Source organism: Mercenaria mercenaria, chromosome 13 (genome assembly GCF_021730395.1).
Source record: "Mercenaria mercenaria strain notata chromosome 13, MADL_Memer_1, whole genome shotgun sequence".
Taxonomy (NCBI): domain Eukaryota; kingdom Metazoa; phylum Mollusca; class Bivalvia; order Venerida; family Veneridae; genus Mercenaria; species Mercenaria mercenaria.
In genome coordinates this window covers 24,490,834-24,508,039 of record NC_069373.1, presented here as the reverse complement: position 1 = coordinate 24,508,039, position 17,206 = coordinate 24,490,834, and the positions used below count along the sequence as shown (strand labels likewise).

Below are 17,206 nucleotides of genomic sequence, written 5' to 3'. Positions count from 1 at the left end.
CAAAGAAAAACCTTGTGTATGCGATAGAGGCTGTATTTTTCATTTAATCTTCATGAATGTTGGTCAGAATGATAACCTTGATGAAATCTAGGCCGAGTTCGAAAATGGGTCATCTCGGGTCAAAAACTAGGTCACTAGGTCAAACAAAGAAAAACCTTGTGTATGCGATAGAGGCTGTATTTTTCATTTAATCTTCATGAATATTGGTCAGAATGATAACTTTGATGAAATCTAGGCCGAGTTCGAAAATGGGTCATCTCGGGTCAAAAACTAGGTCACTAGGTCAAATCAAAGAAAAACCTTGTGTATGCGATAGAGGCGGTATTTTTCAATTAATCTTCATGAATATTGGTCAGAATGATAACCTTGATGAAATCTAGGCCAAGTTCGAAAATGGGTCATCTCGGGTCAAAAACTAGGTCACTAGGTCAAATCAAAGAAAAACCTTGTGTATGCGATAGAGGCTGTATTTTTCAATTGATCTTCATTAATTTTGGTCAGAATGATTGCCTTGATGAAATCTAGGCCGAGTTCGAAAATGGGTCATCTCGGGTCAAAAACTAGGTCACTAGGTCAAATCAAAGAAAAACCTTGTGTATGCGATAGAGGTGGTATTTTTCAATTGATCTTCATGAATTTTGGTCAGAGTGATTACCTTGATGAAATCTAGGCCGAGTTCGAAAATGGGTCATCTGGGTTCAAAAACTAGGTCACTAGGTCATATCACGTAAAATCCTTGTGTATGCGATAGAGGCTGTATTTTTCAATTGAACTTCATGAATTTTAGTCAGAATGGTACCCTTGATGAAATTTAGACCAAGTTCGAAAATGGGTCATCTGGGGTCAAAAACTAGGTCACTAGGTCAAATCAAAGAAAAACCTTGTGTATGCAATAGAGGCGGTATTTTTCAACTGATCTTCATGAAATTTAGCCAGAATGATTACCTTGATAAAATCTAGGCCGAGTTCGAAAATGGGTCATCTGGGGTAAAAAACTAGGTCACTAGGTCAAATCGAAGAAAAACATTGTGTATGCAATAGAGGATGTATTTTTCAATTGATCTTCATGAAATTTGGTCAGAGTGATTGCGTTGATGAAATCTAGGTCGATTTTGAATATGGGTTATCTGAGGTCAAAAACTAGGTCACTAGGTCAAATTAAAGAAAAATCTTGTGTATGCGATAGAGACTGTTTTTTTTTCAATTGATTTGTATGAAATTCGGTCAGGTTGATTGCCTTAATGAAATCTAGGTCGAATTTGAATATGGGTTATCTGAGGTCAAAAACTAGGTCACTTGGTCAAATCAAAGAAAAAACTTCTGTATGTGATAGAGGCTGTATTTTTCAGTTGATCTTCATGAATTTTGGTCAGAATGATTGCCTTGATAAAATCTAGGTCGAGTTTGAACATAGGTCATCTAGGGTCAAAAACTAGGTCATATCTAAGAAAATGCTTGTTTTATCGCAAGAGACCAATTTTTTGGTCCAATCTTAATGAAAATTGGTCAGAATATTTGTTTCCATGAAATCACTAGGTCAAACATGTTTTACACTGTTACGGAGTGTTTCTTAGGTGAGCGACCTAGGGCCATCTTGGCCCTCTTGTCTTGTTATAATGTCTTAGTATCCTGTCTTAGTCCCCCTGCCCACATTACCATTTCTTGTTATAATGTCTTAGTATCCTGTGTCATCATTCCCACTGCTCATCTTTTCCCACAACCCCAACCAATACATATAACCTGCCTGTATTTACTTAACAGAAACTTTAAAAATCTTCTTGTCAGAAAATACTGGCCCTATTTAGGAATAATTTTACATTTGCATAACCATCTACCAAAACTGTTAAAGCAAGCTATGAAACTCAGGTGACCATTCTAGGGCCACCATGTACCTCTTGTTTGTAAAACTATATAGATAGAAGAAATATAGAAAACATATATGCTGTGTTCTCATAATTCCGTGGCTCTTAATTGCCAAAATTGCGCATGCGCATTTGATGTTAGGTATTCACATGTTGTTTTTTAACCAAAAGTTGCTGCAACCTTTCAATATAACCATGCTAAGTAAAAAAAATCAACAAGATTTGACAGAAAATGAAAAATCTCACCTCATGTATGTTGACCTACATTGGTCTGGATCAGCTGGCTTCTCGTTGAATCCGTGGCTCTGATTGGCTAATTGATGGTCGCTATGGTGAAGGGGACCATGACAAATTACACTGCTTAGAATTTAGTTAGTGGACTGCTTAATGTGTTGCTACAATTTTGTCACAATCGGTTTGCATGTTTGTATTTTAATAAAAGTTTTTGTATGCCACCATCTTTTTCCTTAGCACTGAAAAGTTTGTTTTTTCAACATTTCCATATTTTTAAGTAAATAAGCTATACTAACCTGTTTATTGCGCATTTTTGGATGCTCACAAATCTTTGTTTACTTTTCTGAGAAACTTGCATGAACTTCGGACATGCGCTGCAGCGACACAAGTGTAATTTTGAGAGCCACGGAATGAACGAGAAACCACGGAATATCGAGAATTAGGTATACATCCTTTTACCTGTTGCTACATCATTTAGTGTGGGCAACCGTAAGTTAAAAATAAAGTGAATATGCTTTAAAAGAGCACAATATATATTTTGTCATTTTATCTATATGTCCATCCATAAGTCAGAAAAGTCACATTTATCATAAAGTACCTTCTACAACCTGGTACAGAGATAGAGGGCAATATGAAATGGAGAAGGGGCCTCCGTGGCCGAGTGGTTAAGGTCACTGACTTTGAATCACTTGCCCCTCACGGATGTGGGTTTGAGCCTCACTCAGGGCGCTGAATTCTTTAAGTGAGGAAGCCATCCAGCTGGCTTTCGGAAGGCCGGTAATTCTATCCAGGTGCCCGTTCATTTTGAAATAATGCACGAAGGGTCGCTTGAGGTCTTTCATCACCATCAAAGCTATTTGATCTATAATCCTGTCGGTGCATCATTAAACCCAACAAAAACAAAACAAAAAATGAAATGAAGAATATGCTTGTTAGTTTATTCAATGGCAAGCTCCTACTTAAATCATGGGGCAAAAGATAGATCCTACAATAACTTTAGAATTAAAAAGATTTTGTCATTTAATATGGTAGAAAGATAGATATTATGAAGATAGTATGTGGCGGCAGTTTTACTTTTCTGAAAAAAGTGGTTGCTGTGACCAGAAAATGTTATACATATTTTAGTACAATTGTTGAATGTTATTTAGTGTAGACAAGTTCATGTGTAAAACACCTTCTGGTAGAGGCTGTCTATTGTTTACATTTACTTTTCATTCTGTAGGTCAGATTCAGTACAGTTACCAGAGAGTGCCAGAGATATTGGTTGTAAGTTCCGGTGGTTTCAACCAGAACATTCTGGTTATCATAAAGATGTTTGGGCTTTAGATGACATCAGTTTGAATGACCATCTATTCAATACATTGCACCTGCATATGGCAAACATGGTGGATATTGGAGAGAAACTAACAGTCACACATGGAAAACTTTCTGACAGTTATTGTCGCAAAATGAAAAGTATAAGGTAACATGCCAACATGGCAAACATTATCCCCAACCAGAAACTTAAATCCAATCATGTTAAGGATGTTAATTGTTAAAACAATTTACCGGATTTTCATCCAGTTATCAGTTCATAAAGTCAGTAACTAATTTGTCACAGTGATATTTTCTAGAATAATTACAATGAATGGTTCTGTTTGTTTTTAACAAGGTAGTTGCAAGTAAAATGTTTTAGTGAAATTGAAATGCAGTTTAATGTCTCTTTACTGCTTTTCACTCCACAATGGTCACAGGCTTAAAATTGTAATAGCAACAGACATATTTTCCATTGAGATGGTCATTACCTCCCTTTCAAGCAATGAAGCCATTTACATTTCAGTTTTATTGGGAAACCACTAGAAGATGATGTACGCATGTTAACGACAGAGTCAATGCATGTTGGGCCTAGATACATGATGCAGTTTGAGCTTGTGATGGGATGCGGTCTGCCATATTCAGAAAATATTGATAACCGACTGTATCTGGAATATTCCACTGATCATGGAATTCACTGGGGATTGGTAATTGATCCATGTTTTCCCCAAGCACCATGTGAACCTATACATAAAGGGACAGTATATGACTGGACACAGTACAGGGAGTGGACACGTGTTACCATACCTTTGCCTGTTACCACTTGGTAAGGCAGAAATATAACAGAAAATATTAACTTAGGCCTTTATCTAATTTCATTTTCAAACTTGCTTCTAAATTTGCTTAGTTCTTTTTATGCCCATTTAAAAAAAAACCAATGTATTACCATGTGGTATTGTCTTTCACAAAGTAAAACAGGTACACTCTTTAAACTTTATGCAATGACGAAATACCACAAGAAGAAGATCCCTATTATTCTTGAGGTCAGTAGGTTAATGGTCAAGATCTCAAGGACCTCAATACTGATATGGCTTTTGGACTTTTAAGTCAGAAAATTTAATAGCTACAGCTACAAGACTTCACACAATAACTAAGTACCTCTTGAGAAAGATTGCAAATGTTTTAATGGTCAAAGGCTCAAAGGTCACTGTGGGTCAGGTTAACTTCTGTTAATTTTTAGGTCGACTATACAAAGTATGGAGAGCTGCCCTACTCCACCCACCGTCGGCGTCCTTCCGTGTCCACACTGGTTAAAGTTTTGATCCACTTTCTCTTTATCTCTGTAATTACATGATGTATTTGTTAATCCCCCGCCGTGGCGGAGGGATTATAGGAATGGTCTGCGTCCGTCCGTCCTTCCGTCTTTAACAAAATCGTGTCCGGTCCATATCTCCTAAACCCCTTGAAGGATTTTCATGAAACTTGGGTCAAATGATCACCTCATCAAGACGATGTGCAGAACCCATGAGTCAGCCTTGTCGGTTCAAGGTCAAGGTCACAACTCAAGGTCAAAGGTTTGAGCCTGCCATTTTGTGTCCGCTCTATATCTCATAAACCCCTTGAAGGAATTTTATAAAACTTGGGTCAAATGTTCACCTCATCAAGATGATATGCAGAACCCATGAGTCAGCCATGCCGGCTCAAGGTCAAGGTCACAACTTAGGGTCAAAGGTTTTGAGCCTTCCATTTTGTGTCCGCTCTATATCTTCTAAACTCCTTGAAGAATTTTCATGAAACTTGGGTCAAATGATCACCTCATCAAGACGATGTGCAGAACCCATGGGTCAGTCTTGTCGGCTCAAGGTCAAGGTCACAACTCAAGGTCAAAGGTTTGAGCCTTCCATTTTGTGTCTGCTCTATATCTCCTAAACCCCTTGAAGGAATTGTTTCAAACTTGGGTCAAATGTTCACCTCATCAAGACAATGTGCAGAACCTATGAGTCAGTCATGCCGGCTCAAGGTCAAGGTCACAACTTAGGGTCAAAGGTTTGAGCCTTCCATTTTGTGTCTGCTCTATATCTCCTAAACTCCTTGAAGGATTTTCATCAAGCTTGGGTCAAGCGATCACCTCATCAAGGCGATGTGCAGAACTTATGAGTCAGCCATGTCGGCTCAAGGTCAAGGTCAGAACTGAAGGTCAAAGGTTTGAGCCTTCCATTTCGTGTCCGCTCTATATCTCCTAAACACCTTAAAGGAATTTTATAAAACTTGGGTAAAATGATTACCTCATCAAAATGATGTGCAGAAATTATGAGTCAACCATGCCAGCTCAAGGTCAAGGTCACAACTAAGCGTCGAAGGTTTGAGCCTTCCATTTTGTGTCCACTCTGTATCTCCTAAACCCCTTGAAGGATTTTCATCAAACTTGGGTCAAATGATCATCTCATCAAGAACTCAAGAGTCAGCCATGTCAACTCAAGGTCAAGGTCACAACTGAAGGTCAAAGGTTTCAGCTCTGTATCTCCTAAACCCCTTGAAGGATTTTCATGAAACTTGGGTAAAATGATCACCTCATCAAGACGTTGTGCAGAATTTATGAGTCAGCCATGTCAGTTCAAGGTCAAGGTCACAGCTAAAATCAAAGGTTTACCCTTTCACTATCCATAGCAGTGGCGGGGGATTTAGCTGTCTTTCAGACTGCCTTGTTTCAAACTTAAAATAGTTATTCCTCATTATCACCCACATCAAATGGCACAAGGGCCATAACTCTTGCACCAATATTTCATGAATTATCCTCCCTTTTGATTTAGAATTTTAGGTTAAGTTTTGGTGCACTTTCACTCTATCTCAGTTATTACTAAATGGATTTGATTCAAATTTAAAATAATTGTTTCACATCATCACCCACATCATATGACACAAGGTCCATAACTCTGGAACCAATTTTCCATGAAATATGCCCCCTTTTTATGCCCCCCTTCAAAGAATGAGGGGTATATTGTTGGCAGATGTTGTCGGTCGGTCGGAATGTAGACCAATCCGTTTCCGGATGATAACTCAAGAACGCTTGGGCCTAGGATCATGAAATTTGATAGGGAGGTTGGTCATCACCAGTAGATGACCCTATTGATTTTGAGATCTGTATGTAAAAGGTCAAGGTCACAGTGACCCTGATTAGTAAAATGGTTTCCGGATGATAACTCAAGAACCCTTGGGCCTAGGATCATGAAAGTTGATAGGGAAGTTGGTTATCACCAGATGACCCCTATTGATTTTGAGGTTAGTATGTCAAAGGTCAAGGTCACAGTGACCCTGAACAAATGAACGGTTTCCAGGTGATAACTCAAGAATGCTTAGGCCTAGGGTCATGAAAGTTGATAGGGAGGTTGGCATGACCAGCAGATGACCCCTATTGATTTTGAGGTCAGTAGGTCAAAGGTCAAGGTCACCGTGACCAGGAACAGTAAAATGGTTTCCGGGCAATAACGCTTGGGCCTAGTGTCAGGAAAATTGATAGTGAGGTTGGTCTTGACCAGCAAATGACCTCTATTGATTTTGAGGTCATTAGGTCAGAGGTCAAGGTCACATTGGCCAGGAACAGTTGAACGGTTTCTGATCTTCTTGTCCAAAACCACAGGGCCTAGGGCTTTAATATTTGGTATGTAGCAAAATCTATTGGTCCTCTACCAAGATTGTTCAGATTATTTCCCTGGAGTCAAATATGGCCCCACCCTGGGGGTCACATGGTTTATATAGACTTATATAGGAAAAAACTTTGAAAACCTTCTTGTCCAAAACCACAGGTCCAAGGGCTTTGATATTTGGTATATGACATCATCTAGTGGTCCTCTACTAAGATTGTCCAAATTATTCCCCTAGGATCAAATATGGCCCTGCCCTGGGGGTCACATGGTTTACAAAGACTTATATAGGGAAAAACTTTGAAAATCTTCTTGTCCAAACCACAAAGACTAGGGCTTTGATATTTGTAATGTAGCATCATCTAGTGGTTCTCTACCAAGTTTGTTCAAATTATCCCTCTAGGGTCAATTATGGCTTTACCCCGGGGGTCACATGGTTAATATAGACTTATATAGGGAAAAACTTAGAATCTTCATGTCTGTAACCTATATCATTCAAATTTGGACCACATGTATTGTTTTTAGTCGCAAGATTAACCATGACATGAGTTGACCTTGATCTTGACCTAGTGACCTACTTTCACATTTCTGTAGCTACAGCCTTCAAATTTGGACTACATGCATAAGTTTGTGTACCGAAACAAAGTTTGACCTTGTTATTGACCTAGTGACCTACTTTCACATTTTTGAAGGTACAGGCTTCAAATTTGGACCATATGCATAGTTTTGTGTTCCGAAATGAAATTGGACCTTGATTTTGACCTAGTGACCTACTTTCACATTACTCAAGCTACAGCCTTCAAATTTGAACCACATGCATAGTTTTATGTACTGAAATGAACTTGACCTTGAAATTGATTTAGTGACCTACTTTCACATTTCTGAAGCCACACCTTTCAAATTTGGACCACATGCACAATGTTTTGTACTGAATGAAATTTGACCTTCATTTTGATGAGCTAGTCTTGAAATTTGAAACGTTCAAAAATGGCTAAGTTGTGGGTGCCAAGATCACTCTGTGATCTCTTGTTAGGTTAATAGGTTAAAAGTCAAGGTCAGATTGAACCAGAACATTAGAACTTTTGTTTATAGTGAGCATACAATTTCTGTTCCTTGTGCAATTACTGAATGCATCAAAGGGGGCATTTCGTGTTCGACAAGCTCTTGTTACTTAGAATTTCAGGTTAAAGTTTTGGTGCACTTTCACTCAATCTCTGTTATTACTAAATGGATTTTATTCCTTATGTCCAATACTTCATCCGCATTGGAGTCATTAAACACTCCAGTGACTGCTCCAGCTTCCTCAGATGTGCCCATTTTCACTATCCAGCATCGAAACAGTCAAGCACACTGTCTCCTGTGACAGCTCTTGTTTCATTTCCTGACTTATATCAGAACATATAAAAGTTACACCTTTCAGACCATCTGCAATGGCTAAGCACCTTTTGATGAAGATTCCTATTGATTTTGGGGTCAGTAGCTCAAAGGTCAAGGTCAAAGGGACCAAAGTTAACATTTTCACTTCCAGACTCTAAGAATGTATAATAACCAGGGATGTGAATTTTACATAATTGCTTAAAATCACTTACAGCCTGACAAGCCTAAAGGAACCAGCATGGGTGCCATCTGGTGTAGTCGGGTAATGGCACAGGTTTTTGAACACTATTTTTTCACTTGGCATGGTTGCAAAGGTCTAAATTAAAGCTGGCTTTTGTTTAAATTTCATTGTGGATGTATTTTTGACATTTAGGTAGAGAAAATGAAGGTTGTATTTGGTGAAGTGAAAGTCAATTTTAGTATGAGTAGTACCACCAGGTCAGAGCAGAGTGATTTTAATGTGATTTTACAGTAAGCAAATGTGACTTAGAAGATACATGACCCCTATTTAAGTACTTCCTTTTGTCAGTTTTCATAATTCTTTAAAATGAGGTAGGAATTTGTTCTCTAAAATGGGTGTAGTTATGTCTCCCCCACTGGGGGAGACATATTGTTTTTACCCTGTCTATCCGTCCTTCGTCCGTCACACTTCATTTCCAATCAATAACTGGAGAACCATTTGACCTAGAACCTTCAAACTTCATAAGATGACAGGGCTTATGGCGTAGACGACCTCTATAGTTTTTGGGGTCACTCCATCAAAGGTCAAGGTCACATGGGCCTGAACACGGAAAACCATTTCCGATCAGTAACTTGAGAACCACTTGTTGAAACTTCATAGGATGATTGGACATACAGAGCAGATGACTCCTATTGATTTTGGGGTCACTCTATTAAAGGTCAAGGTCACAGGGGACTGAACATGGAAAACCATTTCAGGTCAGTAACTTGAGAACCACTTGTTGAAACTTCATAGGATGATTGGACATACAGAGCAGATGACTCCTATTGATTTTGGGGTCACTCTATTAAAGGTCAAGGTCACAGGGGACTGAACATGGAAAACCATTTCAGGTCAGTAACTTGAGAACTACTTCACCCAGAATGTTGAAACTACAACGGATGATTGGACATGCAGAGTAGACGACCCCTATTGATTTTGGGGTCTCTCTATTGAAGGTTAAGGTTACAGCAAACAGAACATGGAAATCCATTTCTGATCAGTAACTTGGGAACCACTTGATCCAGAATGTTGAAACTTCATAGGGTGATAAGACTTACAGAGTAGATGACCCCTATTGTTTTTGGGGTCACTCTATTAAAGGTCAAGGTCACAGCGGACAGAACATGGAAATCCATTTCCAGTCAATAACTTGAGAACCATTTGACCTAGAACCTTCAAATTTTATATGGTGATAGGGCTTACAGAGTAGATGACCCCTCACTCCATCAAAGGTCAAGGTCACAGGGGACTGAACATAGAAAACTCTTTTCAATCAAGTACGAGAATCACTTGACCCAGAATGTTGGGGTCACTTGATCAAATGTCTAGGTCACAGGGGCCTGAACATGGAAAACCATTTTCAATTCATAACTTGAGATCCACTAGGCACCTCAGTAGCCTAGTGGTAGAGCGTCCTCTTCGAGTGCGGGAGGTCGTGGGTTTGATCCCCGGCCGCGTCCAAAGACGTAAAAAATGGTACTAGTAGCTTCCCCACTTGGTGCTCAGCATTAAGAGGGTAGTGCTAGGACTGGTCAGCCTGGTGTCAGTATAATGTGACTGGGTGGGGTATCATGTCACATGTCTTCAGCGTGATATTCCAGTGAGGCAGCACTATAAAGTTGGGCATTGTGCTCACTGCTACAAGTAGACACTGTCATTTGTATGACTGAAAAACTATTGAAAAAGATGTTAAACCCGAACACACACACACAGAATGTTGAAATTTACTGGGATGATTGGACATGCCAAATAGATGATCCCTATTACAGCCAACCATCAGTGTCTCTTTGACTTTTGCTCCTGTCCTCTATTGACTTCTTGCCTATACGACTATGCATTGGGGGAGATATGCGCTTTTTTGCAAAAACATTTTCTAGTTACGTTTAGCAGCTTTTTAAAACAAATGTAAATTTTCTATAGAATATAATGTATGTAACTGGTCGGCATTAATTCTCTCGCATTGAGTGTATGCATGCATTGAATGTACACTATTAATTAAATTTATGTTAAACCTGTCAATATACTGTACACTAAATACGTGCATACATTCAATAGGGCGATTTAATGTTGGCAATGTTTTTTGCTTCATATTTTTTTGTATCAGGGGACCATCAACAAGATTTCGTCTCAGACAATCACATTGGACAAACACAGATACATGGGGAGTGGCAAGGCTCTACATAGGTCAGCAATGCCACAATATGTGCCATGGACACGGAGAGTGTCATGAAGGAACTTGCATGTAGGTGATTCTTGTCTTATATCTTACTGAAGGTTAGGTATTAAACAAATTTTCAGAACCCTCTTTGGTCAAGTACATGATGTCTATCTGGCAAGGCTTGAAAGGGTGAGGTTTATCCACTCCTGAAATATTTGAACTAAACAATACAGCATTCATGTTGAATTTGACTGATATTCTTATAGATAACTAACAATAAAATAAACTCCTACCTTGGTAAATAACAAAAAAAATCACACGCTTGAATAAATTGGAACATGCTTTATATCCAAAGCCATGAAGCCTGAAAATTTCACTTTCAGACTCAGCACAGTCAGAGAGACTGTAAGGCCACGTTTAAAATTGTCTTTGTTTGCTGTCTCCCGACCCTACTTTTTATACGCCCGTTTGAAAAACGGGACGTATTATGGGAACGCCCCTGGCGGGCGGGCGGGCGGGTGGCGTCCACAGACCTTGTCCGGAGCATATCTTCTACATGCATGAAGGGATTTTGATGAAACTTGGCACAGTTGTTCACCATCATGAGACGGAGTGTCATGCGCAAGAACCAGGTCCCTAGGTCTAAGGTCAAGGTCACACTTAGAGGTCAAAGGTCAAATTCAAGAATGACTTTGTCCGGAGCATATCTTCTTCATGCATAGAGGGATTTTGATGAAAGTTGGCACAATTGTTCATCATCATGAGAAGGAGTGTCATGCGCAAGAACCAGGTCCCTAGGTCTAAGGTCAAGGTCACACTTAGAGGTCAAAGGATACAAGAATGAAAACTTTGTCCGGAGCATTTCTTCTTCATGCATAGAGGGATTTTGATATAACTTGGCACAAATGTTCACCACCATGAGGCGGAGTGTCATGCGCAAGAACCAGGTCTCTAGGTCTAAGGTCAAGGTCACACTTAGAGGTCAAAGGATACAAGAATGAAAACCTTGTCCGGAGCATGTCTTCTTCATGCATAGAGGGATTTTGATATAACTTGACACAAATGTTCACCACCACGAGACGTAGTGTCATGCGCAAGAACCAGGTCCCTAGGTCTAAGGTCAAGGTCACACTTAGAGGCCAAAGGTCAGATACAAGAATGACTTTGTCCGAAGCATTTCTTCTTCATGCATGGAGGGATTTTGATGTAACTTGACACAATTATACACCATCATAAGACGAAGTGTCATGCGCAGTTCTCTTCTTTCGAATTACTTCCCTTTGTTGTTACTATAAATAGCTTATATTGTAACTTTTTCATTACTAGTGATAGGGAAAAATCGAGACCACTTTTCTGTAGTACAATATGCATGCTACATCCAATTTTGAGGTTTATTTTGACCAGTCCCTACCTGGTAAAGATTTTTGTGAGGACTTACAATTTTTTTTTTTTTTTTTTTTTTTTTTTTTTTAAGATTAACTTCCCTTAGTTGTTACTATAAATAACTTATATTTTAACTTTTTTATAATTGACCGTAGGGAAAAACCAAGACCACTTATCTGTGGTACAACATAGATGTTACTTTCCAATTTTAGGTGTATTTTAAGGTATCTCTACCTGGTAAGGAGTTTTTTTTTGTGGACTTAGAAAAACAAAACACTTAGTTATTACTAAACAACCACAAAGTTAAAACTCCATTTGCAAATACAGGTGCTAGAGTAAAGAAATTTGCTGTGACGGGCGTATATTGTGACATTCTTGCACTCTTGTTAAAGTTGGGTAGGTAGGTAGGCAATTCTTTTTTATGCCCCCGAAGGGAGGCATATAGTTTTTGAACCGTCTGTCTGTCGGTCTGTCAGTCTGTCGGTCTGTCAGTCTGTCGGTCTGTCGGTCTGTCCGCATTTTTCGTGTCCGGTCCATATCTTTGTCATCGATGGATGGATTTTCAAATAACTTGGCATGAATGTGTACCACAGTAAGACGACGTGTCGCGCGCAAGACCCAGGTCCGTAGCTCAAAGGTCAAGGTCACACTTAGACATTAAAGGTTCTTGCATTGATGGGCGTGTCCGGTCCATATCTTTGTCATCGATGGATGGATTTTCAAATAACTTGGCATGAATGTGTACCACAGTAAGACGACGTGTCGCGCGCAAGACCCAGGTCCGTACCTCAAAGGTCAAGGTCACACTTAGACATTAAGGGATAGTGCATTGATGGGCGTGTCCGGTCTATATCTTTGTCATCGATGGATGGATTTTCAAATAACATGGCAGGAATGTGTACCACAGTAAGACGACGTGTCGCGCGCAAGACCCAGGTCCGTATCTCAAAGGTCAAGGTCACACTTAGACATTAAGGGATATTGCATTGATGGGCGTGTCCGGTCCATATCTTTGTCATCGATGGATGGATTTTCAAATAACTTGGCATGAATGTGTACCACAGTAAGACGACGTGTCATGCGCAAGACCCAGGTCCGTAGCTCAAAGGTCAAGGTCACACTTAGATGTTAAAGGTCTTTTTTCATGATAGTGCATTGATGGGCGTGTCCGGTCCATATCTTTGTCATTCATGCATGGATTTTAAAATAACTACGCATAAATGTGTGACACAGTAAGACGACGTGTCGCGCGCAAGACCCAGCTCCGTAGGTCAAAGGTCCTAAACTCGAACATCGGCCATAACTATTCATTTAAAGTGCCATCGGGGGCATGTGTCATCCTATGGAGACAGCTCTTGTTTCCTTTTTTTTTTTGGTGGGGGGATTATACTTTTACCAGTAGATATAATTATGATGTTTTCTTACAGACTATTTCATGTGTATTTAACCATTCAAAGAATCAATCCATGTAAACATTGTGATGTTGTGATTTAAGTAAGACAATGACGTCTTTAAGTACTATTGTCTGTTTGATAAAAATGTAGACAGGAAGAGTTAAGGAAATTACTAATTTAGATTATAGAATCTCTGGTTGTCAGAGCAAAATACGGAAAAAAAGCTTTTAGAAATGCTTAAAGTATGACTTGGTCAGAAGCAAGGTCAAATGGTCAGTGTTCTCTTCAAGTGAGCAACTTAGGCCCAATTGGGACTCTTGCTATACCTGTCGAAGGTGGAGGAATATAGATTTGACAGTCTGTCTGGCTGTTTGTCCATTCTCCCAAAATTTAAAATGCTTATTATTCAAAAAGTATTTTAGTTAGAATCACCAAACCTCACATAATTATTTATTACACAGGACTGTTTCTCACATATGATGACCAAGTACAGGGGTCACACTGGCTTTCAATTTCTCTGAGCTGCAGTATTGCCAAACACCTAAAATCGTACGCGACAGGTTTTTTAACAGCAATTGTTATTTTCCATGCCATGGGCACAGTTAATACACTGTGTGTTTGTATATACAAGGATGCAAGTGTCTATACCGTTAAGAGAATATTATTGACTTAAAAAATATAATTCATTGAGAGAATCAGAAAGAAACTGCGAAGTAGATGTTTTTAAGTGCCGCAGTCACTGCTGTCTCACTTTTATTGGAGGCCACTTGCTGGGCAGATATGACATTTGACAATTTTGCAGCATCAGTAGCATTTCTGTGTTCTAAAAAAAAAAAAAAAGAAAAAAAAATACACTTTCAAAATTAAGATACACAATTTGATTTTCATTGCAGTTAAGAATTTGTCTTTATCAGAAAATATTTTTGTTGACACACTTTTAACTTAGAATCTTAACAAAGTCGGAGGGATATAGGTTTGGCATTGTCCATTCATCTTTCCGTCTATCTTTCCGTCCGTCCGTCCGGAGCCATATCTAGGAAGTGGTTCGGAATATTTAAATAAAACTTCATATACATGTTCACCACTATAGGGAAATGCGGCCCGTCATGTTTCAGTCAGGTTGCCCAAGTAATACCAGAGTTATGGCCCTTAGAAGTATCTAGTGTTAACTATATAGGGTACTATATGGCAATTTCTGCTTCTGACTTGTGACATATTTGACCTAGAACTATGAAACTTAAACTGAACTTAGATCACCATAATGTGGTAGTGCACACACAATTTTGTCAGGATCTCTCTAGTAACTTCAGAGTTATTGCCCTTTTATTGTTTAAAAATCCACATATTTGTACATAGCAAACTAACAAATTGGTAGAATTTCATTAACTTCTTTCATTTTTTTCCATGAGCATTTATTATCATGTGAAGTTGTGTACCTACACCCAGTCACCCTCACCGTCCTGGTCACAGCTCGACTATACGAAGTATATGGAGAGCTATCCTACTCAACCTGGCTTCAGCGTCCTTCCGTGTCCCCACCTTGGTTAAAGTTTTTTTTACACTTTCTCTTTTTTCTCCTTATCTCTGTAATTACTTGATGGATTTGTTTCAAACTTAAAATAGTTATTCCTCATCATCACCAACATCATATGGCATAAGGGCCATAACTCTCACACCAATCTTTTATGAATTATCCCCCCTTTTTACTTAGAATTTCAGGTTAAAGTTTTGATGCAATTTCACTCTATCTTAATTATTACTAAATGGATTTGATTCAAACTGAAAGTAGTTGTTCCACATCATCTCCCACATCATATGACACAAGGTCCATAACTCGGGAACCGATATTTAATGAATTATCACCCACTTTTACTTAGAATTTCAGGTTAAAGTTTTGATGCACTTTCACTCTATCTCAGTTATTACTAAATGGATTTGATTCAAACTTAAAATAGTTGATCAACATCATCACTCACATCATATGACACAAGAGCCATAACTCTTGCACCAATAGTTGATGAATTATCTCCCCTTTTTACTTAGAATTTCAGGTTAAAATTTTGTGTGCACTTTCACTCTATCTCAGTTATTACGAAATGGATTTGATTAAAACTTAAAATAATTGTTTCACCTTATCACCCACATCATATGACACAAGGTGCATAACTCTGGCACCAATTTTTCATGAATTATGCCCCCTTTTACTTAGAATTTAAGGTTAATTTTGATGCATTTTCACTATATCTTAGTAATTACTAAATGGATTTGATTCAAACTTGAATTAGTTGTTCCACATCATATGACACAAGGTGTATAACTCTTGCACCAATATTTTATGAATTATACCCCCTTTTTGCTTAGAATTATACTTATTTAGTGTTTTGATATACTTTATCTTTATCTCTCTTATAACTTAATATTTTTGACACAGACTCAAGCTATTGTGCAATTCTTCATCCACCATTGGAGTCATTAAACACTCCAGTGACAGCTCCAGCTTCCTCAGATGTGCCCAGTTTCACTATCCAGCATGGAAATAGTCGAGTGCGCTGTCTCCTGTGACAGCTCTTGTCCATTTTTTATCAGTATTTATAATCAACATGTGAAGTTTTGTACCCTTCATCCGGTCCCCCCCCCCCCCCCCCCCCCCAAAAAAAAAAGTTTCCATTTCCTTTTTTTTTTTAAATACCATGAATATTTATCAACATGTGAAGTTGTAACCACACCCAACCCGCTGGCCACTTGTGTTCAAGATTTCTTACTTGATTGTGCTCTCTTAAGGATCTGTTTTTTTTAAGTTCAAATGTACATGTTAAAGAGCGACACTCGGTGCCAAACTACTTGAATACAATATTTCGTTCTAGTTACACTTCGAGCTCACATTTCAAGTAACTCCATTTAATGCTAAAAGCTTAGCTTATTACAGTAAACTTATTCCATTCAAAATAATTTCATTAGTCAGGATCAACATATCATACATTTATTATGTACACTTATGTTATATTGATTTTGAGTAATGAAATTATTTGCTTCTTAGTAATATCCTTTACCTTTTTGCCAGACATATTTTTTTGCCATTCCTCACCACAAACCCTTTCAGCGTGGGATACCATTTCATCCACTTTGCTTGTTACCTTTAGTTTTTGCTTGCTTCATTACAGAATCATTTCTGAGAACTGAACAGCCAGAAGTGAACAAGTTTGAATTTTATGCAAATGTCACAAAATATTAATTTTGTATCAGCTTCATATCTGAGCCATAAATGCTTATTTTTCCAAGGTTTTTGAAAGTGACAAATAGGTGATTTTTGAATTTTGGCCCTTTTAGAGGGTACAGTATGGTATGTGAAGAATTTTGAATATCTTTAGGAGCCATTTTAGAGATGACAATTTAATCAATTTTCATTTCTTATTTATAGCAGCGGTTATCATGATCTGTTTGTTTTCTGTTTTATTTTGAGGTTTAAAAATACCGATAATTACCAGCTAATTACTCACCGTGTCCTTTAATTTTCTACTACTGCCAAAACAATTTGCAACAGACTGCAACATTTTTCTTTCATCTTTGTCCGGACTAACTGGATTATCCTTGTAGAGAGCCATCAATTGTCCAATCAATAAACTAAATATCATAACAGGGGT

General features: G+C 38.4%; 1 protein-coding gene across 2 annotated transcripts in view; it reads left to right on the top strand.

The window, feature by feature from the left end:
- Window positions 1–17,206, top strand: part of LOC123529323 (reelin-like) — a 418,269-nt gene that overhangs the window by 126,636 nt on the left and 274,427 nt on the right. For both annotated transcript variants that reach the window (XM_045309613.2, XM_045309612.2), the window contains exons 19-21: window positions 3,319–3,558; window positions 3,916–4,215; window positions 10,735–10,872. In XM_045309613.2, the coding sequence (XP_045165548.2) occupies window positions 3,319–3,558; window positions 3,916–4,215; window positions 10,735–10,872 (678 nt within the window). The remainder of the gene's footprint in view (window positions 1–3,318; window positions 3,559–3,915; window positions 4,216–10,734; window positions 10,873–17,206) is intronic.